General features: G+C 48.1%; 9 protein-coding genes across 9 annotated transcripts; 4 read left to right on the top strand and 5 right to left on the bottom strand.

The window, feature by feature from the left end:
• The first annotated feature begins 789 nt into the window (after nt 1–789).
• On the top strand, nt 790–1,742 carry B0J16DRAFT_343072 (uncharacterized protein). The gene is made up of 2 exons (XM_046127959.1): nt 790–1,121; nt 1,180–1,742. The coding sequence occupies exons 1-2, from the start codon at nt 999–1,001 to the stop codon at nt 1,639–1,641; spliced, it is 585 nt and encodes a 194-aa protein (XP_045983617.1). The 5' UTR covers nt 790–998; the 3' UTR covers nt 1,642–1,742.
• Nucleotides 1,743–1,810: 68 nt separating this feature from the next.
• On the bottom strand, nt 1,811–2,842 carry B0J16DRAFT_372722 (uncharacterized protein; the record flags this gene model as incomplete). Its single annotated transcript, XM_046130484.1, has 3 exons — nt 2,764–2,842; nt 1,908–2,715; nt 1,811–1,833 (listed from the first exon to the last, which is right to left on the bottom strand). Exons 1-3 carry the CDS (start codon nt 2,830–2,832, stop codon nt 1,811–1,813), a joined length of 900 nt encoding a protein of 299 aa, XP_045983616.1. The 5' UTR covers nt 2,833–2,842.
• A 522-nt stretch (nt 2,843–3,364) lies between these two features.
• On the top strand, nt 3,365–4,788 carry B0J16DRAFT_343069 (uncharacterized protein). Its single transcript, XM_046127958.1, has one exon. The coding sequence runs from the start codon at nt 3,473–3,475 to the stop codon at nt 4,760–4,762; it is 1,290 nt and encodes a 429-aa protein (XP_045983615.1). The 5' UTR covers nt 3,365–3,472; the 3' UTR covers nt 4,763–4,788.
• Nucleotides 4,789–5,201: 413 nt separating this feature from the next.
• Nucleotides 5,202–6,711, top strand: B0J16DRAFT_145536 (glycoside hydrolase superfamily). Its single transcript, XM_046121960.1, has 2 exons — nt 5,202–5,462; nt 5,508–6,711. The coding sequence occupies exons 1-2, from the start codon at nt 5,291–5,293 to the stop codon at nt 6,629–6,631; spliced, it is 1,296 nt and encodes a 431-aa protein (XP_045983614.1). The 5' UTR covers nt 5,202–5,290; the 3' UTR covers nt 6,632–6,711.
• Nucleotides 6,712–7,275: 564 nt separating this feature from the next.
• B0J16DRAFT_385032 (uncharacterized protein) lies at nt 7,276–7,593 on the bottom strand (the record flags this gene model as incomplete). Its single annotated transcript, XM_046131474.1, has 1 exon — nt 7,276–7,593. One exon carries the CDS (start codon nt 7,591–7,593, stop codon nt 7,276–7,278), a length of 318 nt encoding a protein of 105 aa, XP_045983613.1.
• Nucleotides 7,594–8,741: 1,148 nt separating this feature from the next.
• Nucleotides 8,742–11,860, top strand: B0J16DRAFT_399835 (uncharacterized protein). Its single transcript, XM_046132469.1, has 3 exons — nt 8,742–9,161; nt 9,217–10,356; nt 10,407–11,860. The coding sequence occupies exons 1-3, from the start codon at nt 8,785–8,787 to the stop codon at nt 11,512–11,514; spliced, it is 2,625 nt and encodes an 874-aa protein (XP_045983612.1). The 5' UTR covers nt 8,742–8,784; the 3' UTR covers nt 11,515–11,860.
• Nucleotides 11,861–12,391: 531 nt separating this feature from the next.
• B0J16DRAFT_343062 (uncharacterized protein) lies at nt 12,392–14,527 on the bottom strand. The gene is made up of 4 exons (XM_046127957.1): nt 14,280–14,527; nt 13,899–14,139; nt 13,650–13,787; nt 12,392–13,599 (listed from the first exon to the last, which is right to left on the bottom strand). The coding sequence occupies exons 1-4, from the start codon at nt 14,429–14,431 to the stop codon at nt 12,550–12,552; spliced, it is 1,581 nt and encodes a 526-aa protein (XP_045983611.1). The 5' UTR covers nt 14,432–14,527; the 3' UTR covers nt 12,392–12,549.
• A 1,426-nt stretch (nt 14,528–15,953) lies between these two features.
• Nucleotides 15,954–16,603, bottom strand: B0J16DRAFT_399825 (uncharacterized protein). Its single transcript, XM_046132468.1, has one exon. It carries the CDS (start codon nt 16,525–16,527, stop codon nt 16,006–16,008), a length of 522 nt encoding a protein of 173 aa, XP_045983610.1. The 5' UTR covers nt 16,528–16,603; the 3' UTR covers nt 15,954–16,005.
• A 3,249-nt stretch (nt 16,604–19,852) lies between these two features.
• On the bottom strand, nt 19,853–21,832 carry B0J16DRAFT_343053 (uncharacterized protein). The gene is made up of 2 exons (XM_046127956.1): nt 21,596–21,832; nt 19,853–21,550 (listed from the first exon to the last, which is right to left on the bottom strand). The coding sequence occupies exons 1-2, from the start codon at nt 21,781–21,783 to the stop codon at nt 19,885–19,887; spliced, it is 1,854 nt and encodes a 617-aa protein (XP_045983609.1). The 5' UTR covers nt 21,784–21,832; the 3' UTR covers nt 19,853–19,884.
• Nucleotides 21,833–23,515: the final 1,683 nt, after the last annotated feature.

The following is a 23,515-nucleotide window of genomic DNA, read 5'->3' as shown; positions in this document are numbered from 1 at the left end:
ACGTAATCCTGCAACTCGTTAACATTTCTTAACTACTGAACATGGATGAGGATGTTTTGTACACAACATAACCCACCAGTACCCGGCTGGCTAGGGTAATAGTGCATAGAGGAGCTACTTCTCAAGGTCCTCAAGCTATTGATGTAATGTAATAGATAGATAGAAGGTAACGTCCAAATGTAATTATCTATTCTAGTGGACGTTGAAAGAAATGACATTCAGGCTTAACTGTTATTCAGATAAGACATTTCTTTCACCTTAAGATAATTTATTTATCTATATGCTCTACTCCAGCCAGAAAGACAAGTCTTCGATGGCAGAGGTTACTAAAAATCCGATGAGTATTGAGCTATTGAGAGGCTTTACGACTACGCATTCAAGAATGAGTAACCTTGATAATGAGGCCTCCTGGGTGTAGGTTCTTGTTGTCTTAATGCAGAATGACCTACCAATATCCATCTAAAGTAGCACGCTGGTCTCACCGCTAGACGAACGGAAGCATATCCGGTTGCGAGAAAAGTAAGACATAAGAAGAGCTAACAGGTGGGGGCAGGTCTAGACCTCTGCACCTATGGCCTGGAGCCGGCTGAAAGTCCTGAAAGCGTTGCGCGTGGCGGTGGCAACCAGGATAAACCAAAGCTGAAGGTCGTTCTGGAATCAATCATTTCAGACCAGTTGTTGTTCCTTGTCTCAATTGCGGACACGATTATTGGGTAGCATTATTTATTGGCAAGACATTATTGCTGCTGACTCCACCAGAGGCTAAGGTTTCAGCTTCCCAAGAACAGCCTGGAATCCTGAGAGGGAATGGTCCTTGAAAGCCTATGGGCCCTGAACTGGTGATATAAAGGCCTCTCGCACCTCTAAAGATAATGATTTATTCCATCGATAACCATTTCAGTTTTCCTTAACAAAGCAAAAGCCTTCTCACCATTGACCCTTCTCAATCTAAGCTTGTTAACTCTCCATACAATTCAGTTTTATCCAACACCGACATCATGGGCATCGGAACAATGACCTTTCCCTTGTACATCAAGAAGATGCCCGACAATATGCGATTCACAGTGACTGGGGTGAAAGGACTCAACCCACATAATAATGGTGATTGGTACTATCATCATGTGAGTTCAGCTGATACAAAACCGAATACGCCGTTCCCTGCTAACCTGGAGTCTCAAGAGCTGTCCAGCCACGCCGTTTACTGTCGACCTTGATAAGCGGGAAGGCTTCATTGGCGAGTTTTACCTAGCTCCCAAATCTGTAACGCAATCTGGCCAAGGACCTAAGTTTGAGGTTGGGTTCACAATTGAAGGCACCTCACCCACGGGAGTTACATCGTCTCGCAACGGGTGGCTTACAATCTCAACCGATGAATGGGGTTGGGTTGCTCGCCCTGATAAGGGTGTGATAACATTTGTGTTTGACGGTAGCGCTGCCGATCAACTTTTGTTTAACACGCCTACTTTAACGTATCTAGATGATTGCAATATTGTTGTTGAGTGGTTGGAGAATGAAAGGGCTGTGGGTATGACTATTACGTCTGACAAGACTATGGTTAAGCAGTTGTGCGAGTGGGCAATTGGAGGTATTCTGAAGGGTCATGAGAAGGCGGCTGATTGGGTAGTCGGAAAAGTGTGGTAGTACTTGATTTGAATGGGAGTGTTTGGTCACCAGATTAGGGATGTAATATGATCGTTATCTAGATAGATGGGTTTAAGGAGGTGTGAAGGTCTTTTCGTTAGATATGTAGATGTTGTGAATAGTTGTTCATTTGGAAATGTTGTGAGGGTATTCAGACCATTTATTCTTATCATCCTGGACCTTCGACTATAACTATCCTAATCAGCAAGAAGAAACATGCACCCTGTGTCCCCATCCGTCCAGAAACCAAACTCCAGACAGCCTACTAACGATATACGCCCACTGCCTCGCAATCACCATAGCAAGATGATCCTTGCCCCGAACAAGATCCACAAAATTGTCATCAAGATTAGCAGGCCACCACAGAACATGTCCCCAAGTCCTCGGTCTTGCCTGAACACGGACGACCCAGACTCTCAGCGAGATGATAGCTTGTTTGTACACAGTGTCAAGAGCATCAACTCCACCCATAGTTTTAAATTCGTTCTCTAGATACTTCACCATCAGAAGGCTCTCTCTTTCATGAGATGGTAGCTTTGTTCTCATCATTTCATCTCTTTGTCGATCTTTGACGAAATTCGGTGCAATGGCGCGTGTCAACTGCGCACCATTGCGTAACGCAACGATGGTATTGGGTATAAACTCCTCTCCGGGCTGGATACCTGCTACTCCCATTTCGAAAGCAGAGACTATCATTGCAAAGACAACAGATGGAACCCACTCGGATTGACTACACCTCCGGAATTCTTGAAGGCCCAAGAGATGTTTCTGGTATGCTTCTAGGTAATCTCCCAAGGACGTCATATGCAGCATCCTCCGCGAATGAAGTACTGTCAAGGCTTCGTAACCATGCTGTAAGAAGATATGTGTGTGGATAAGGTTGTTGATAATCGGATCCCACATTTGAGCATTGACGTTGCCTGCGTCGATCGAGAGAAGTTGCCCGATATTCAAGACTGACGGGGTCGAGATCTGGGCTACATCACTAGCTGGGAGAGCGGGACGTAAGAGCTCAAAGTCGCACTTTTCCTTACGTCTCTCACAGTTTGAGCAGACATAGTATCGAACGTCACACTAAATCAATGTCAGTACTTAAACCCGACTTCTCCGAGAGGTACATACCTTGACGCGGCGCTGCTTGCACTGTCCACAGCCATGTCTTCCCTTGGAGTGCCACTTGCGAGATGGCATTTTGGATAGTGTACGAGGTAAATGATGAATGCCAAGTTGTAATGAAACGCAGGTGATGGGGATGACCAGTTGAAGGGTTGATAGAGTGCATTATACGTAGATGCGCTAGGCTTGATGGGGTATGGTGTACGAAGAGGTGAAGCTGACGAGGATCTTGATGATCGACGTCAGCCCTAGTCGAAGGCTGTTAAGCCTCTGCTGCGCCACATGGAGTCTACGTTGTGGTTTGTATGAGGAATAGTGTACGGGGATTGGTATCATTCTCTGAAGTGGGTGATGCATTCGTGCTGGATCTTCAGTTGTAAGTCTCGAGCATAGCCATGAAAACCCATGGAATCGTGACGGAAGGGTCGGGCGTTAGGGTATCAGAAGAATAAGCCGCCTCGGCCTAAAAGACAAAATAATTTTGTCAGTCTATGTTACGTTAGACCATCCTTTAGGCTGCTTTTTTTCGGTAACCTAAACCTTAGAGGATAATTATTCTGTTTCCCACCTGTCCGGTTGCCGGCCAGAGTTATCATAATAGCAGGATAGCAGGGTATCTGACCAAATATATAAGAAGCCGCATGGTCCATTGATATGAAGACATGAAGTTCACGTACAATACATCGCCCTTGACGACATCGAAATTTCCACCACCATGCATCCTTCCACTATCTTCACATTCAGTCTCCTCAACACCCTGACCTCAGCATGCTCCTTTCACAACACCGAAGACCCTCGCTCTATATTCAACAGTCGCAGATCCCCTCCCAACCTTTCCACACGAACAGCCATTCATGACATCCGCATCTTCAACGGTCGGACCTTCACTCCTCGCCAAACCATCTGCCTAGACAACGGTCTCATCACATCCCTAACCTCCTGCCCACATGCTCCCGTACAGATCAACAGCACAGGCAAATTTCTCCTCCCGGGCCTCTTTGACTCCCACGTACACCTCACAGACATCCACTCCCTCGAAGACTTCACTTCTTACGGCTGCACAACAGCTATGCACATGAACTGTCAGAACTTAACACAATGCGACATCCTCACTTCCCAAGAAGGTCAAGGTCTCGCTTCTGTTAAGCGTGCTGGAAGATCTAGCGTGGGGATCAATAGTCTGCATGCGAAGAATCAGCCGTTGAGACCAAAGGGTGAGTTTACTTATCCTAATACCAGCGGGAAGGCGTTTGTGGAGTGGCAGTTTGGTAATGGGAGTGACTTCCATAAGATCACTGCTGAAGTAAATGGGCCGACACTGGAACAGCAGATAGATATGGTCAAGACTGCGCATAGAGAGTTTGGAAAGCAGACCATGACACATGCTGCGGATGTTTTTGCTTACCAGCAAGCAATTACCTCTCGAACTGACGGTATACAGCATGTGCCAGACGATGGGTTGCTCTCCGATACCATGATTCGGAGAATCAAGGCCCAGAAGCAATTCGTTACACCTACGCTTAACGTCTACGAATTCGGCTTCCGTGATCCAGTACTTCAGAAGTACTTCAACATCCAAGCCAACTCCAATCGCTCCATCTATCACGCCGAAACTAATGCCCGACTTTTATACAACGCTGGTGTCCCTCTCATACTCGGCACAGACTCTATAGGAACCATGACCATGAACGGAAGTTCAGTCACAGTCCCATTCGGTCTGAGCGTGCACTTCGAGATGCAGAATCTCGTGAATATCGTTGGTATGTCGCCTGCTGAAGCTATCAACGCGGCTACGAGAGAAGCTGCGAAATGGCACCAACTTTCGGATAGAGGTACGATTGAGGTAGGGAAGAGGGCTGATTTGTTGATGCTCGGATCGGACCCTTTGGTAGACATCACGAATACCCTGGATATCGAGAGAGTCTGGGTTTATGGAGCCGAGGTTGCGCGGGTTACAAAGGGCGATGGAAATGAGATGGACAATCCTGCTTGTACTACGGCATGAATCCGATGGCCTCTTTTAGAAGTTATTATCTATTCGTACTCAGCTGCTCATGATCCAAAGATGCATTACCTCAATATTTTGAGGACCCTGAGAAGTAATTCGTCTATGCACTATGATCCACTAAAGCTTAGGCTTCAAAATAAACTACCCTAAATGCTCGCATAAGATGGTCAAATTATTTCGTCCCTTAGAATGTCAGCTTACATGACTGTGTTTCACTAACGTTAAATTGTTTGTGTTTCAGAGGATCCTTCGAATCCTTCCAGCGGAAATACGGCACCAAGACTTCAGCTGGCGTCCGTGCAGTGCATAAAACTGTCGATCGTGACGCTTCCAAGAACGAAATAGGAAGCTCGTTTGTCCCATGTAAGGAGATTGGTAGCACAGCCTTCGGGTTTAATTGAGGGGAGAAGAGGAAAGGAGGATGCATTGGTGTGGCATAACCAGGCTGTCTATATAATAAGTGCGTTTATTCCCGCTCTTTTCTTCTTACAGAGTTGAATAGTTCTGAATCGTGCTGTCGCTGCAATGTATTACTCACTGGTATCATTTCTGCTCGTCGGCTCGGCCACAGCCTGGCTTCCCCACCAGCACGAATTGGCAGCATTCAACCAAACAGCCCGCCACGAACAACTCGGGAAGCGCTTCAAGCCAGACTTAGCCGATGGCATAACCAAAATTCGCGGTGTCAATTTCGGCGGTTCGTCCCCCATCCCCCTCTTCTTCCGCCCACTAAGAATCCCAGGCTGGCTCGTCTGCGAACCATGGCTACAGCGAAACACGTGGAACAACCTTCTCAAATGCGGCGACTCTCTATCGGAATTCGACTGCATGAACGATCACTACAAAGGCGACAACCGCGAAACAGGAAACAAGCGATTCGAAGAACATTGGAAAACGTGGATTGATCCCGCCACAGTTCAGTCTGTCCACGATGTCGGCCTCAACACCATTCGCATCCCGATCGGATACTGGTCTTATACGGATATCGTCGACAAATCCGAGCCGTTCGCTGACGGCGATCGCATGTTGCCGTACCTTGATGCTGTTGTGAAGAAAGCTGCTGAGTTGGGGATCTATGTCATCATGGATCTTCACGGTGCGCCGGGCGGACAGCAAGAGGATGTTTTCACGGGTCAGAATAATAAACCTGCCGGGTTCTACAATGACTATAACTTTGGTCGCGCGGAGAAATGGCTGGCCTGGATGACGGATCGCATTCACAATAATCCTGATTACAAGACAGTTGGTATGATTGAGGTTCTCAATGAACCTGTTTCGCGACATGACGGGGGCAATCGATATCCAGCTCCGGGTCAAGATCCAGGCTTGATTGAGACATACTATCCCGCCGCCCTCAAAGCTGTTCGCGATACCGAAGCCTCCCTCAAGGTTTCGGATGACAAGAAACTTCACGTTCAATTCATGTCCAAGAAATGGGACTCCGGCGACCCTCGCACTCAATCCTCCATCGCCAACGATCCTCTCGTCGCATTCGACGACCACAACTACATCGGCTTCGCCCTCAACGACGATCAACACAGCAACGCAGACCCATCCAAGCTGATGCACAGCGCCTGTACCGACAACCGCGTGGTAGACGGCCAAGACTTTACCTTCACTGGCGAATGGAGCATGACTTCTGACTACGATTGGAAGGATAAGGATTTCTTTAACAAGTTCTTTACGGCGCAGCAGCAGTTGTATGAGGAACCGGGAATGAGTGGTTGGGTTTATTGGACGTGGAAGACGGAGACTAATGATCCGAGATGGACGTACTCTTATGCTACGTATTTGGGGTATGTTCCTACTGATGCGGAGGGGTTACAGAAGAATGTGTATAGGGACGTTTGCGCTGGGTATAGATAGACGACTCGGGATGAAGGGAAAGTGACGACTCTAGGTGAATACAAGTAATCTCTGCGACGTGGTGTGCCATTCATTGCCTTGCCCCCAACATGGCCTGCTCAACCGATTGCTTCCATCCGAGACTCCTACTCTTCCTCAACTTCAAGGATACTCTCAACATCATGCCCAAGTTCTTCGATGAACCTCAGCAGGTGGTTCTGGTTGACGACGGTACTGCCGACCCTTTCCACAACCTGTTTCATTAGAGCTCGTCTTCAATGTTGTTGGTTGGAAGATGAAGTAGTCCGAACATGCACGCACGGGTGGGGGGACTGTTGTGGTGGTGGTTTCAATAGTTGAAGAGTCCCTGGGTGGAAGGAATGAGGTGCACTTGATGCTAAGCGTGCTTGTAGAATCTGAGACTGTGGTGCTACGAGTCTCTTGACTCAATGACTGTAGTAGAATTGGAGAGGATAATACTAGTTTCAAGGTTAGACTATACCTTGTAAGAGGTAACTATTTAAGAGATCAAATACATATACCTTGGCGTAGATTTCTTAAGTATAACTAAGAAATCTACCTAGATCTCGCCTCCTAAGCCCTCGTCTAGTGTCTTATGTATCCGGGATAATACAGAAGATAACCAGACATCTATTAACCCCGGGCTAGGTTGGGCTTATAGTAACAGTCGCCATAGGTACATTGGTTGTACCTTGACTGTTAATATCTGTCACAGTCGCAAAGTCGGGTATCAGATCGGAAGCAGAGCCTGTCGATGTATACTCAGCCAAGGCTGTATCCGAGATCTCGGGGGCACTGTTGTCGATATCAACAGCTGATAAAACAGTGTTAGTAGCTGAGGTAGCGACGAGATACGTTGATAAATAAGTTGTGCAGAATACATCAGGACCTCCGACTTCTTGAGCAGCATGATCACGAGCAATGAGACCCGAGAAAAAAGCAAAAGCGAGTTGGCGACTCATTATGATGGCTATGATAATAAGGGCTGGTTTGATTGACTACAACAGACAAAGAGGTCATGACTTATTTGGGATCAAACTGCATTTGACGATAAACTGTTTTCCAATATTGAGTGTGGTCTAGGAGAAAATGTAGACCTTCGGCTATAATCGCATGTTGGAATGCAAAGCTGCAGGGTTGTAATTACCGTCACTGTGTTGGTAGAACTCTTTGACATTGATCAGAGCATATTCCAGGCTTGTATTGAGACAAAGCTTGCTTAGTCTTTACAATTCAGCACCCTGCATTGAATTTGGCTAATCAGGGGAGCGTCTCCAAGACATTTGTTTCTCCCAGAATGAAGACCTCAAATTACAGTGCTACCAACAAGAGGCAACGGACCAAGTTCGCCGGCACCTGCTGAGATAATGGAAATATGCAAGGGCCTCTTCTTTTCAGCCCTAAAATGTCACTAGATTTAACAGTACTGCTTATTCTAAACCCCCTTACTTCCAAGTACCATGATAGAGCTGGCTGAAAACCGCATTGAGTGGAGCTAGAGACCAACCTTGTATAATCTACGTGAGGCACTTATTGCATGGGAAAGTTCGGTAATTATGATTCTATGGTTTCTGTTCGTTCAAAATGCAAACATCTGGTAAATATGTACTTGCAAGAGATGTTATTTCCGATTAGCATACCAGAACTTTTCAAGATATGGGTTGTCAAGCCACATATGTGTTTCCCTTGACAGCGGTGACACCCTTGCATGTCGGACATTGCATCCTTCTGGGTGGGTACTTGGAACATATGATAACAATCCGCTACTACGGATATTGCAAACGGGAATGTAACGGCTGTGAATGACATCCAGGCTCTGTCTGGTTCTGAGACACGCCTTGGGTGTCTCAAATGTATGAGTCAAACAACATGAATGCATTTACGCATCATTTTGTTGTTTAATGAGATGGCTTTTGGTGGCTAGCTGATGACAGGGTATCTGGTTCTGCGAAATACCTCAATCCAACAAATCCAGAACGTGGCACTGCTCAGTTGCTACTATGGCACTATATACAACATTCCAAGAATCATGCTTTATGCTTCCAGCCATCATAAATAATTTGTGAAGTATCTCCTCAGTTGTCAAAACCTGTTCTTCCCAACTGGAAGCCCTGGGTCATTTTCTAGTTTATTCAGCATCCTCAACTCCTGACATGGGTGCGCTAATCTCAGTCGTCAGCGAAAATGATCCTACCGTGGTGGCAGAAGCCATCTTCAACGGACCCGGAGTTACTGTGCAGGGTGCCTCCTGGATAGCTATAGCCGAGGCTGATTCCTCCCCGGCAGGGACTTTTACAAATGGGCCATACGGTATTGGAAGCGGCGGTATCTTGACGAATGGTCTTGCAACAAGAGCCGGTGATAGTTTTATTGGTGACGAACCCAATACCAATAACGTGTTTCCAGGGTCTGAAGAATACTGCGGATCACAAACATTCGATGCTACTATTCTTGAGGTTCGAATTGAGATCGGCGACGTGTACGAAGGTGTCGAAGTCGAGTTTATACTGTCATCAATGGAATATACAGAGTATGTACAGCTATTTCGACGCAATTCTAACATTGTTAACTAACTGCAAATTCAGGGGTCGACCGGACCCAATAGGAATCTACCTAGATGGGACTCTCTGGAGCATCGATGATAGCAACCAAAGAATAACTGCAACTTCGGAATACCTCAATGGAGAGATAGGCATCAATGAACTCGACAAGGTCGAATTCGACTTCGGTAATGGTGATGAAATAAACCGCGCTACTCGGTACGACGGCTCCTCACCTCCCTTGCTCATTGGCATCCCCGCGGTTCCCGGTGAGCACACGATGATATTTGCTATATGCGATTCGACCGATGGGAATTTCGACTCGGGGCTCATGGTTAAAGCCAAGGGCTGTAAAGACTGTGACCCACAAGTACGAATCAATTACGTCTCAACTACCACGACTACTGGATCAACATCCTTTACAAGTACCACTAAAGCTATTGGAACAGAGTCTGGGACCGTGCTATTCGGTGTGCCAGCGGAAGAGACAACGACTACGACAGAAGATGTCACTACCACGTCCACGGCTGCTTCAACAACGGATGAGTCCTCGGCGACTGCAACTACTACAGAAAGTCAGGAGTCCAGTACTGCGACATCGGGTATAGTTACGGATACTACTACCCAGACATTGGACCAAAGCTCGATTGCCACATCTACATTAGGTACCACAACTGAGGAATCATCTATATTGGAGACCTCTACTGCCACAACGGCGACACATGACAGTTCATCAACAAGGGAATCACTTATGGAGACGGACACTACTGGTGCAGAACCAATACCAGCCTCGGAGACCATCTCGACCACCTATGAGTTGTCTACTACTGTGTTGCCAAAAACAACTTCCACAGAAGGTATTGATACGCAGACTCCCTCAGGAGAGACAACTCAGCCTAGTTTATCAGACACGACCTCAGTGGAAGATGTCCAATCAACCCGGTCGATCAAGCAATCGAATTCTCTTACCCCAATTGTTCCAGATTCTACCTCTTCAGCTTTATCACCGACAGAGACTGTCAGTCCCACCAATTTGGAAGTTATTGGAGACTTTACCTTCCTCGGATGTCTTGGCTCACCTGACGGTTACCCTTCTTTCGACTTGGTAGCCACCTCAGACGACATGACGCCCTCAAAGTGTGTCTCATTGACGACGGATCGACTGTATGTCGGTATCTATGACAGGTTAGTATAGAGAGGCCACTCTTCTTTCTCGTAACTAATTTCTCTGCCAGGTCATGCTACGCTTCAGATTCATTAGAGTCTACCAGTCTGGTCGGCGAGGGTCAATGCAATACCCCCTGTCGCAACGCCCCTCTGCTATTCTGTGGTGGACTGGTTGGAGCTGGCGGAACAAACGATGCTTTGCAGCGTAGATCTCGCTTCCGCCGCGACGCACCTAGTGATGTGCTACTCACATTGTATGGAGCCAGTGACGTTGGAGACTCATCAAGCAGTGCTTTAGTCACTGGGCCACCCGCCACGATGTCAACTTCTGAAATTATCGGAGAATCTGTATCTACGATAGAGCCAGTCACATCTGAGTCTATCCGCGGTGTTATCACTTCTGGTCAGGCGGTTCCATTCCCACCAAACAGGCCCGTGCCAACCGGTGGCTGGCTTGGGAAGAACAACATGACCCAGGCTGCCAATCCTGTCATCACTGTGTCTACAATCACGTACACAATTATTGATCCCCAGAATCCGTCTACATTCAAGGTCGAGGAGTACTGCTCAACTATTGAGTACTACCCTTGCCACCGTTGCGAGCACCAGGATATTCCTGCGGTCCATATGACCACTATCCAAAGACAATGCAATGCATGTGGTGTCAACGGCGAGAACTCGGTATACCTCACGTTACCGGCCGCGGTCGCAGCCCCATCCGCTACTGACAAGTTCAAGCATGTTGATAACTCACCTCAGCATGGTTCAGAACCGTTTGTGGCAAGCCCGGTCGAGACAGGCTTTCATCATCCCAAGCCCATTATCCAAGCCAAACCCACAAAGGCGCACTATAACCCTCTCCCGCCAGTATCTGTGGAGGATGATGTACCTGTCCGCCTCAACGACAACCAACCACAAGTTCACCCAGAAGACGACTTTCCCGAGAAACCCCAAGTCGAAGCACCAAAAGCCCCAATCAACGAGCCTAGGCCCGTTGACCAAGCTCACCCAACATCGCAGTTTGTCGGAGGATACGAGATTAAGACAACAACATTGCCAACGTGGAATGTTCCGTCTGAAGTTCCTGTTATCGTCTCAACAGCGACAATGTCTTTTCCAATCTTTGGAACCATTTTCTTGGTTTTTACTTTTGCATCACTGCTCAACAGCATGTAATCTTCCCACAAGTTATTATTGCTGTATTCCCTACATCTATTATAATCACTACGTGATATATCTATCGCTACTGTATTTCTTTCTCTCTCCATGTCCCTTTATTTTTTATCGCTGTACTTATTTTTTAACTTATTTTTTAACTTCTGCTTTGTTTTTATCGCTATTACCCTCCTCTTTGTTCAATATAGATGAAAGGTCTTTGGAGTTGTGAAAGGAGCATTCCAAGGTGAGGCTGCTTAGGAAAGCGAGGGTGAAGATGGCAGCAGGATGCATGGTGGTTTAGAGATTTCAATGTCCATATAGGCGATGTATCGGGGAGCTATTGACAAGCGACCGTACAGACGCGTAACAGAAAGGTTATTGTCTAATACTCAGTGTACTGAGATAAAGTTACCTAAAGGTTCGTCTAAAGAAGCCTAGGTGACCAAATTATCTCGTCTCTTATGCTCTAGACAGCTAATTCTTCTGACACTCTGACACGGCGTACTCAGAATACACTGTCGCCCGTGCTCCTCGTTCAACTTCCGATATCACTATTCACATCAAACTCAATTCAGGTTCGGCTCGGTCGGTTCATTCGTCTGTCGGAAGTCATCGCCAGCCACCAAGACTTCTCGTAATATTGATCGGTATGCCTGGTGGAGGCATAGTGTCACATCTTTCTTCAGAGGATCCAAAGCACTGAGTGCTCGCCGGATGGCACCCCATCCAACAGCGAACATCTCTTCATTGTCCAGCAGACTAAGGACAGCTCTTCGGATGCAGATGTAGAGCCGATTATGGTGGTAGCTGTGAGTGGAGCCCAGGCTGGGTTGACCTGGCGGAACACTGTTGACAATCTCACCAATTACCCTTTAGCAACCCGTCACAACAAGGCCAATCACTTACACAAACAAATAACATTCAATGCTTAATTGCTGGGGAATATTCATCCAAAACATCTATGTAGCCAAATCCATGCCACATCCCAAACAAAAAGGCTCCGCAAAATTTGTCATTTCTAGTACATTAGGTATATACAATTCTCCGTCACATTTACCAAGGCTTAACCTTGAGCATGCTGCCCTCCTCAGCAAGAGCTTTGTGCAAGTCGAAAGCGTTGAAGAGAAGGTGAGGCTCGTGGCCCATACCCTTCTTGAGACCCTCGCTCTCGGCCTTCTCGTAGTAGTGGGTCAGGATGGGCTGGTACTTGGGGTGAGCACACTTGTTGATGATGACGCGGGCGCGCTCGCGGGGAGAAAGACCACGGACGTCGGCGAGACCCTGCTCGGTGACGATCACGTCGAGATCGTGCTCGGTCTGGTCGATGTGGGTGCACATGGGGACGATGCAAGAAACACCGTGAGGGTCGGTCTTGGAAGGTCGGCTGGAGGGAGTGTGCATGATGGAGTACTTGGCGTTACGCAGGAAATCGGCTGAGCCACCGAGACCGTTGAGCATGCGGGTTCCGCTAACGCAGGTGGAGTTGGCGTGGGCGTAGATGTCGACCTCGACGGGGGTGTTCATGCCGATGACGCCGAGACGCTTGATGATCTCGGGAGCGTTGGAGACGGCCTGGCTTCGGAGGAGGATCTTGTCGGCGTAGGCGTCCCAGTTGTCGTAGAAGCGCTTGAAACCGTCGGGGGAGAAGCGGGTGGATGTGGCGGTAGCGTAGTCGAGCTTGCCAGAGTCGAAGAGATCGAGGAAAGTGTCCTGGATGACCTCAGTCCAGACCTTGAGGTTCTTGAACTTGGACTCGTTGAGACCTCCGACGATGGCGTTGGCAACGTTGCCGATACCGGATTGGAGGGGCAGGAGGTTGGCGGGCATGCGGCCCTGGGCGACCTCGTGCTCGAAGAACTCAATCAGGTGGCCGGCGATTTGACGGGAGGTGTCGTCCATGGCGGCGTTGGGGCCGGTGGCATCCCAGTAGTCGGACTCGACGATAGCGACGACCTTGGAGGGGTCGACCTTGACTGAAGTGGAACCAATTCGGTCCTCGACAGCGGTGATGTTGTAAGGTGTGCGGTGGGGAGGAACGTCGGTGAAGGTGATGTCGTGGAGACCCTTGAAGGAGGGGATAGCGGTGTTGACCTCGATGATGATCTGCCCGATGGTCAGTTGAATTCCTGTTTCTTGGGGTTGTGGTAACATACCTTGTCGGCCATTTGGATCAGCTCGGGAGTAGCACCAACAGAGGCACCAGGAACGAAGCTGCCATCCTCAAGAATATCGGTAGCCTCAACAACAGTAACATCGAGGTTGTTGTTAGGACGATCCTTTGTGTAAAAGCCCTGTATTCATTGTCAGCTCAATTGCTCCTTGATCGGAGCTCGGTGGGAGATTAAAGCGAGGCCGAAGCGTCAAAATGGTGGGGCGCAAAAATGACAGTGGACAAAACATACGTAAACAAGATCGGAAGGGAACATGGACAGATGCTTGTCGAAAAAGTTGATGCGTCCAGAGTTGATTCCCTTGGCAATATCCTTGCCGACCTGGTGAGGGCTTCGTCGGTTGATCATGTCGAGAGCAGCCCATCGGTTCTCCGTCTCGGAACCTGCCGAGGCGCCGACAAAGAGGGAGTACTTCATCTTGCTCTGGAGGTTGTTCTGCTCGACGTAGTCGGCCATGGCAGCTGGGACCTTCCTATTGCAGGAGTCAGCTCAATTGCTTTGCGCCAAGCTCGGGTAATGAGGAGCAATTGTGTCATAATAGCCGGCGGGGAGACAGCTTCACCCAGTCGCCCGCTTCGGACTCAATCACTCCAACGGTTATAGGGAACTCACTTTGGGTATCCGACAGCGGTAAAGCCAGACCATCCGATATAAGAACCATTGGGAAAGTGGTGCATCAGCTCATCAGGTCGCGCAAGCTTCTTGAGCATAGCAGGATTGCGCACGCGCGCCTTGAGGGCGGCAGAAGCAACAGGAGAAGCCATATTGAAGAAAGTACTCTAACAAGAAGCAAAAAGGGAAGAGGGGAGATTTGTCTAGAGTATACAGGAGGGAAAAGAAGGGGGAAAGGAGGATAAATAGAGTAGAAAGTGGAATGAGGAAAGGAAAAGTGACGAAGTGGAAGTGTGGATCAACAGAACTGGTTCCACAGCGGGGATGAATCGATTTCAGTGGTTCAAGGGTTTCGGCTACAGTGGACGACACCCCAGGTCTTTTGTTTCCGTGCCTTCTCCCCGCTAGAATTGTATTGTATCTTTTGGTAAAGATCGAAGCAAAACGGTACCTGGACTTGTCAAATTTGGAGAAGGGATGGCTTGCCACGCCCCGCATGAACTACCGGGTTTACAATTCCGTCCAGCGTCATACTGTACCAATAACCAGCTAGTGGTAGGTTGAACAAGTTGCTGGGAGACTTGCACAGTGAATTACCCCAAGATCTACCGATGATGCCGAGAAACAAGTGCATCGGGCATGTCATTTTAGGCAATGGATCCGGAGAAGGGCACATGGCCTGATGCTCATACATCATCATTCTTGGCCATCAATCTCATGTTTCCCAGTGTTTCCATATCGTTATCTCAATCATTGAATAGGCACTCATTACTAGAACACTCTCTTATAATGTATGATGCTTCTCCGGTACTTTTGATGAGTCCCCATTTCGTCCCCGAATCTTCCGTCTTCTTAACCTCCGAATGCCGTAGAGTGGATCCTTTGCTTCTCCAAAAATGCGCCCCATCTTCCGCCTGGCCGAACTGAGCACAGACCATTATCGGCATCACTCGGTTATGAGCCTCAAAGCTTGCCTCAAGGGACGAATCAGTCTAGTCAGTTCACCCTTACACAAATAAGCCCGATTTAAGTTGATTGGCCCTGGTAAGAACTCAATCTCACTGGCGCAGAACGTTGCAGCGGAAGTTGTCCTTGGAGTCAGGAACACAGAATAAGATCCGGGGTCTAGCGTGTCGGTGCCGTTATTATTTACCCCGGAAAACTTAATATATTGCTCCAGAAGCGTTGTCGCAAATGAGATTCGCTGGTGACTAGATCCGGGGTAAATAGTTGGGGAAGTCTAGATGGCATTGTGCAATTGACTCGGTCATTTACCGCAGGGTGAATGTACAGCAGTGTAGATAGGTTATACTTTCTTCATGTTTCGGGTGGGCTATCTGAAGGTTCGTATCAATTCGGGTATACCAATGTCTCCTTAAGCCTTGTGGGTTGTTACATGGGAAATCTTTCACGTGTAGTCTGACAACTATTTTGACTGCCAGTAAAGGGAATGGTAAGCTGATAAATGGGAGCTATTGAAGCGTTGAGCTAGTGACTATCGGTAAAGCAGCAATGATCATTGGGCGTCTCTGTAGAGGCCATCAAATCACCAATGTAGACAATACTAGACACAAACAAGCCTCTGTATAGCAAATCCCAAAGCCTACAATACTGGCGTGGGTGATCAATCGATGATTGTTGGGAGCTAACCATTCTTCTTCACAGGTCCTCTGTACCTCAACCCACCATTCCCAGGCTTTTCTCTATCTGCTATCTAACACCCAGCTCAGTGACGACAATTTCTACAAGCCCATCGAATCTTATCCAACTCATCTTCCAGAAAGACGTTCCCCCTCTCCAGCTGCTCGTCACTAGGACTCACATTCGGCCATCCCACAAGCACCTCAACAACCGCATTCGGGCACCCCCACGCCCTCAACCTCCCGACCAGCTCAACATCCAACTCAGTCCAATGTCCATTCTTAACATAAAACCCAGCAGGCTTCGTCCTGACACTGGATTGACAGTAACCGATCATTAGATCCAGATCCGTCCAGCGATGCTCGTAGATGGGACCCAGCACGCGGTCGACGTTCTCGTCCCAACGATGGTTGACGTGGTAGTTTGGGGGTATGCCGTTTTCTTGCAGTGGGAACCATTGAAGGTGGACGGCGATGTCTCGATGATGGAGATTGCCATCTGCGGTGCGAACAAGGCTTCCAACGGAGGCGTAGAGGCCGGTGTTGTAGGGGAAGGGGTAGGGTAAGTCCTCCCTTCTAGTGTTCTGAGACCGGGATCGAGAAGGCATAGTTCGTTTGTTCGTGTCTATAGAGGTTAAGATGTTTTTGTCTATAGCTTCTAGGTGCTCGGTCAGTTCGGTGCTGTGTCCGGGAGTCTAGCACTTCGAGGTTCCAGCTTCTTTATACTATTTCATGTGAGGTGAATCGGACAGTCAGTTGGGAGGTAAACATAGTACATCACCTGCAAACAAACAAAGCCAGCAATTCTGATTGACAACTCAAGTTGACCGTTTGACCTACAAACAGCTGTCCATTACAAGTAGTCAGAGACAGGTGGCAGTCATTGGTCTTCCAGTAACCTTTCTTGCAATACATTCAGAGTGCGAATAGGTCCCAAAATACTCTACAAAGAAGCAATACTCAATGCTGCACATCTCTAGTCTTCTGGGACCGTTCCTGTACACCCACTAAACTCCTGCGAAGAAAGTCTGGACGATGGCGATAGCTGATATTCACGGCAGCAAAAGCTTGTTTCCAACAACAGAAGTAACGGGGCACTGGTACAACTTACTCCAATTCAGACTATCACTGACATTCATTGGAGTTGAATCCATCGCAGGGCTTATTCCATGCTTTGGAAGAGGTATCTGAACTTGATTGGGGTTACTCATCCTTTCCATGTCGGATGGATTGCTTCAATACTGCTCACATCCACTGTCGGAAGATCCTTTCCAAGCCTGTTAATGACAACATCAAACCAAAGATAGCCCAGCCAAGACACAGACTCATTGGGTCGTCCGAAGCACTCATCCAAACTGTGAGCTGGTGAGCAGGAGCTATTGGTGCCTGTTGAGGACCAAATTATTTGTCGCTTGTCAGTAGCTTAACATCAGGACAGCCAATCGTCGAAACTGACCCAAGAGACGAAATTATTAGTCACTTATACAGTATTTACCTAGACTACTCCATTTTGACACCTTGAGGCTTAGAGGATGTCTTCCTGTCACTCAATAGCCATGGCAGCTGCATTGGCAGGTACGGGCATGCAATTCCTTCCTTCTGCATTTTACTTGACGCGTTCTCGCCGAGCTGGAGACTATACTGCCTGTTGTTCAATTGTAAGGCAGTTCGTATTCACATCCCGTTACTGCCACGTCATACAACATGCCGCAGTGGAAGACAGGAGCACAGTGCTATCGTCCCGTGCCCTCTTTGGCTTTTCTCATGATGGACTGTTTCTTCTTCCAACCTTTCCAAAGTTCCCTACAGAACAACTCATATCATCACACTGATTCCGTTTTGGTTTGGATATACCACGATATGTGTACCGCGTCAGGAAAAGCAGAGCATGGACAACAGTGATAGTCAAAAGTTCACCCCCTTCGTCCGGGCAACTTTTGTCGTTTTTACAGCAAAGGGTCAAAGTCAGTGGAACAGGCAAAAGCCTCCAGAGTGACCGAACTAATACTGAGGCAGTTGCAAGAACAAAACACCCCATACGCATTGAGGCCGCCGTGACAGGAGGCGTGGGCCGCACGAGCAACCGCGCGAAAGCCTCCCGATCACCCTGGACGGCGAGCAGAGTACGACCAAGCGCGCATTAGACAGACACAGCTTTACAACGGGTCTTGACCAATTTTCGAATCACCGTAGTCCGAAGGATGTTTCGAATTAGCGGCAACGATCGACAACACCTCGCCGAAACCACAGGTGGGTGTCGGGAGTCAATGACACTGAGCTACACGCCGTCCATCGAGTTCTGCACGCTAGAAGGCCAAGACTTCTCCCTTCTGAAGATTGGGGCTTCCATTTTAGCATCTGGTGTGTTAAGAACAATCAGTTTGTACTCGTTAACGTTTTCCTTTTCCCAAGTCATGAGAGCACTCTCGCCTCTTCTGCGTACTTCCAGGCGAGATCAGAGACAGCATCTTCTCTTATGTCCTGACAGACCATCCTGACTTGAGCCTTTCTCGACGTTCCTCTTGGTCGTTTGCTGGGAAACTTGGATCTGCTGGCCTCAGAGCAGCGCGACAATACCAACTCGGCACGAGGCTCTTGTCCAGAGTTACGGAACTACTTCAGCGGAATCCAGCGCCAGTCTGCGCCTTGCTTGCCATGCGGCATGTTCAGCAATATCCGGTTCCATTGGGCTCGCGTCCTTCACGGTGGACTCACCAATAACAACAGCAACAGCAGTAACAGCAGCAGCAGCAAGGGAAATAGCAGCAGCGATGAAGCGCGATCTTTCCAAGCTTATGGCAGACTTAACTAGATGAATCTAACGACTCTCCGGGACGTCAATTGGCGTCTGACCGCTCTTGAGACGTACCATAGAGTTCAATTTATTAAACATTTCCAGGTATGTCTCGACTTACAATAATTATGTTCTGTTCTGTTCTGATAGATTTGTCATAGATTATGGGCATCGTCCAAGAATCGTCTAGTCCCACGAGTAAAGCAAGTATGAAATATGGTGGTGAAATCGAGTTTGAGCATCGCGGTTATTGGGCTTAGGAGGGAAGATGAAGGGGGTGATTTGAGAAGATGGTCTTGCAAGGTCGAGTTGCTGCCTGGAGTAAAGTCCATACATTATCAAGGTTTATGAAAGTAGGACTATGGCTCTGGGTTGTCTCTCCAAGTGAGCGTCCATTTGCACTGATATAACAAGCGACAAGACGAGGACTCGGCACAGCAACGCAGAATCTTTGCGCACGACGCCTCAAGGTCCACAGAGCTGTGTACAGAAGTCCACGTGCCATCTTGTCTGATTCCTCCGCACCTTAAAGAGATATTGTGGTACGAATCGTGTGCATAGGCCGCCCCAGCCAAGGACTGCATCGGCAACTTGAATGATGGATGTTGATCCGGGAAGACCAGTCAGAAGTACACGGCGAGATAATGAGCAAATATTGAGAGTCGAACCGTCGTGCGCCACTGCCCACCTCCTGGGCTGTGTTTCAATGAGGAAGTTGGAAGGAGGGCCACTTCAATTTCGGAGACTGAGAGAACAGTCGTTTTGCTGCCCATTAGCGACCTTGTCGCAATAACTCTGGATGGGCACGGTTGATCGCGCGCCGGTAATAAGAGTAATTTTCGCGGTGACATCGATGCAGGGCTGGTACTTTAACCAGATGGTCTGCCGAGGTTTTATCTGTTTCATGGAGTACAGGCCATGCACTACTAGGCCTTATGCAACTTTAACTCTGACCTAGGTGCTCAACTTGCTTCCAGCAAAGGCCATTGATCTTACCATCATGTTGGTGGTAGCCTCAATGGCTACTCATTTCATCTCTTATGGTATCGCTGGCTAGGTCTTCTATACCCTTATCCAGCGTAGATGCTACAATCCCAGATCGCTCGTTCTCACAAGCCTCGCATGAAGAGGGAACATGATGTCTTAACAATTTATCATTACAATTACCATGCTATATATCCGACCGCTCAACATGCAAATATACATCTCCACCATCCCTCCTCAACCCAGCAACACTCATCTTAACAACCCGTTCAATAGCCTCCCCTCCACAAACAGCGACGCCAACACTCCCCGGCACACCTCCCACAGCAGTCTTCAAGAACGTCGCGATCTCAGGCCGTCCCTCACTGTGTTCAACGGCCGAAGCGTAAGCTCCATCAAGATCCATATCGACTTCCTCTTTTAGCAGTTGGTCTTCTCGTACGGTTTCTGATGAAGCTTCGGAGTCTATTGAGAAGCGCTCCAGCTCAACACTAGGTCCTCGTGCTGTCTCAGGTTCGATGAGTCTTTCACGACTTTCGTTGGCGTCATCGCGGAGGACTGCTTCAGAGACAGTGTTGGCACCGCGCGTCACTGCGACTTCGATCTTTGCTGATATGCCCATCTCTTTGACTCGTGAGAGGACGCGGGTTATTCGTTGAAGGTAGACTTCTGCATGTGCTTTGCGACGCACGATGTAAAGAACGCTGATCTTACGCACACAGCCAGGGGATTGAGTCGTAAGTAGATCTTCAAGAACCGGCGTGATGAAGGATCCTCCTGTTGATGCTGCGACAAGAACAATATTCTCAAATTGTCTCCAATTCGGTACCGCGCCAAAAGGACCCGTGACGAGCACGCGCAAACTCCCATTATCACCTCTCAATCCCGTTCTTCGCGCCCAATCGTTCAAATCCCTCGTCAAACCAGTCTTCGTCTTAATCGTCAACTGCAAATCCTGGTTCTTCGTTTGAGCATCAGGAATATTCGCAATCGTAAATGGATGCGGAGTCTCCCACTTGAAGACAGGCGACCAAATCAACACATGCTGTCCAGGAACCCACTTGAACCCAACATTCTGTATCGTCATAACCGTTAATTCAGAATCGATAGCTTCGACCTGCGCATCGTACGCATATCGCACGGAAGGATTCGCCGAAAGCCGCAGTCTCAAATTCCGCCAGATCGGATTTGCCAAGCGTGTTACAACGTCATATGCAAAGACGCCCACGGCGCACCAGATACTGAATAGGTGATGATCTGGAACGTGCAGGACCAAGAAGACCAGGAGTAGTACCACAGATATAATGTGCTGCACGACAAAAAGCTCGTACTTTATCCGTCGGAAGAAAGGTATCGTCGAAATGACCGTCCATGCCAGAATGAACCAGGCTCCAATTCCGGGAAGAACCATTTTTACAGTCTTGACTTCTGTCCAGAAGAAGTTGGCTACGAGCCACTCGTATGTGAAGAAGCCGCCATGGATGGTCGCGCTGGCGAAGAAGATGCGGGATGCCCATCTGTGAAACCAGTTTATCCTCTCGTATGAAGTCCCAAGTAGTAACCCAATTGGATTAACGCGCACTGCTAGAAGGAACGGTAGGGAAGTCTGTGTCGCAGTAATCCAAGCAGCGCGAAAAGCAATGCGCTCGTGAAAATTGCCATCATGCTTGATAGCCTTGTACGTAACCAGCAATGCCACAAAGGCAGCGTAAGTGACCACGACAAGCGTTTTTCGTACCGGCAAAGTCGCGAACCAAGCAGGTCCCCCAACCACTCTCTTCGGTACTTCGATCCATTTCTCGATGGTAGTGAGTCCCGTGTCTGAACTGGCCCCCAAATCTCTCCTCTTTATCCTGCAATGTCTCAGCGATTGTTCAGCATGTGATTGTGGCACTTACCTTTGTTTAGCAACAAAGATTGAGACACCGCGTGAGACACAACCTATTATCAGCAGCGTCGCCAAGACATACCAGTAAAGGCATGCGAGGAAATGCTGTCTCAGTCCATCTTCGCTTTGATGGCCATGGCCGTGGCCTTCCTCCTTGTGTCCATGTCCGTGGTCGCCGTGTCTTTTTAGCAAGTCCATAACAACATCCAAGCACAACAATCACAACAGAAAGGAAGAAGAGAAGAGGGTTGAGAAGAGAGTGAGATACAAGACCTCGTGTTGGAATGAAGAGGCTAACTCGTGATTACGTTATGCAGCATTTCCGGCGCTTCCGAGTCGTTAATTGGTTGAGATAAGATAATCTTGCTCAAAACTACTCAGCCACTGGAAAGTCGAGACCATTTCCGGTTGATGAGGACCGGCTTTTGTTTACCCCAGCTTCATCTAAACTTTATCTCGTTCAGTCCCTGGAAGAGATTGGATGATACTATTTTGGGACAAGCTCACCCTATACCAGATGACGGACGAAATGGGAAGTGAAGTTGCGAGTCCCACGTCTTGGCATGAATCTAATAGCATATATTCTATAGATTGAAGTTTTAATGGTAAACTTGAGAGGCTGCAGCATAAACAATTGCTTTTTGCTGCGGCATGAACGTTGCAGCAATTGATGGGTTCCGGTTCATTCCTTCGGCCGTGGACTTGCGATACCATCAAAAGCAAAAGTTGTACTGCAGAACTTCCCAAACGCATGTCGCGTACTCTGCATCTTCATTCATCATGGATTTAATAAAAAAGAAAGTCTTCTAGGTAGGGCTGCAGTGATGCGACGCCGATGCATTCAATGGCTTCGCAAACAAATAACCATATTAGGTGCTGCTGTGATAAGATAAGCCCACCGCCGCGACATTGCATATCCAGTCTACCAGTGAACATCGACATGCAAAATAAACAACCACTGATTCTAGACTTTAACCTTCAAGGTTGATCCCCGCTGCATCTGTCACCGTCCATATTTAGAGCAATGACGCGGCAGCCAAGATAAGGTAATGAGCGACGTCGACAACTCACCACCACCAACTCACCCTACAGCAGCATGTCTCACAACCATGTCCAATAGTTTTAGAGGGCAAGTCTTTAGCATTCTTACATTTCCAGTTCCTGTGCATATGCCTATTCCCGGTGCACATGACCAAAGCCACTGATCTGCAAGATGCATTTGTCAGGCATGTGAAGTTCAATATTCGCAATCGATACGACGCTATACCACCGATGTCGGGCTTATCGTCTAGAGAATGAAGGCATCATCATGTCTTGAAGATTGAGCATGTCTTGAAGAATGAATCTTCATTTGCCTCACTTGCCTCAGCCCTGCAGATTTCGCAATAAAAAGAAAATAAGGTCAACAAGATAACCTTGCAGTAGAATGAGGCACAGCTCCGTAGGTGGCTGCCCATTCCGTACCTGGGCAAGACAAACAAGCCTAGTGGCCATCAGGTGCACGAGTCGACTGCCACATCAAGTCATGCAGGAGGGTGTCGATGACTTTTAATTTATCCTTTCCTCGGCTGATATTCTGATTCCGAATTCACATGTTTTTTACTAGGTATCTTGTAATGGGAGTTTAGTTTTGTTGTTTAATTCAGGTCAGGTACAATTTGTGGGGGATCACAGCCAAGAAATGACCAGTCTTTTACATGAGAGTATCCAATGTTAAATTTATTCACTGCCATGATCCATCTAAACATAGCTTCCTGAATCGCATCGCCAGTTCTTTGAACATATAACCGGCCCGACGGGAAGACCCGGCTCTCATTCCATAGCTAATGGGCTGTTCACCCACTTGGTACAGTAAAAATGAGGGGGAAGCCAAATAGGTGTCTCAGGATCCCCCGCGCTTAACTTGAGTTGGTCCAAGTCACGAGAATTC

This window comes from Fusarium flagelliforme, assembly GCF_020744385.1.
Source record: "Fusarium flagelliforme strain FIESC 12 MPI-CAGE-AA-0113 chromosome Unknown B0J16scaffold_4, whole genome shotgun sequence".
In the NCBI taxonomy this organism is placed as follows: Eukaryota; Fungi; Ascomycota; class Sordariomycetes; order Hypocreales; family Nectriaceae; genus Fusarium; species Fusarium flagelliforme.
The sequence above is the reverse complement of the archived record's forward strand: the minus strand, read 5'-3'. Positions and strand labels throughout refer to the sequence as shown.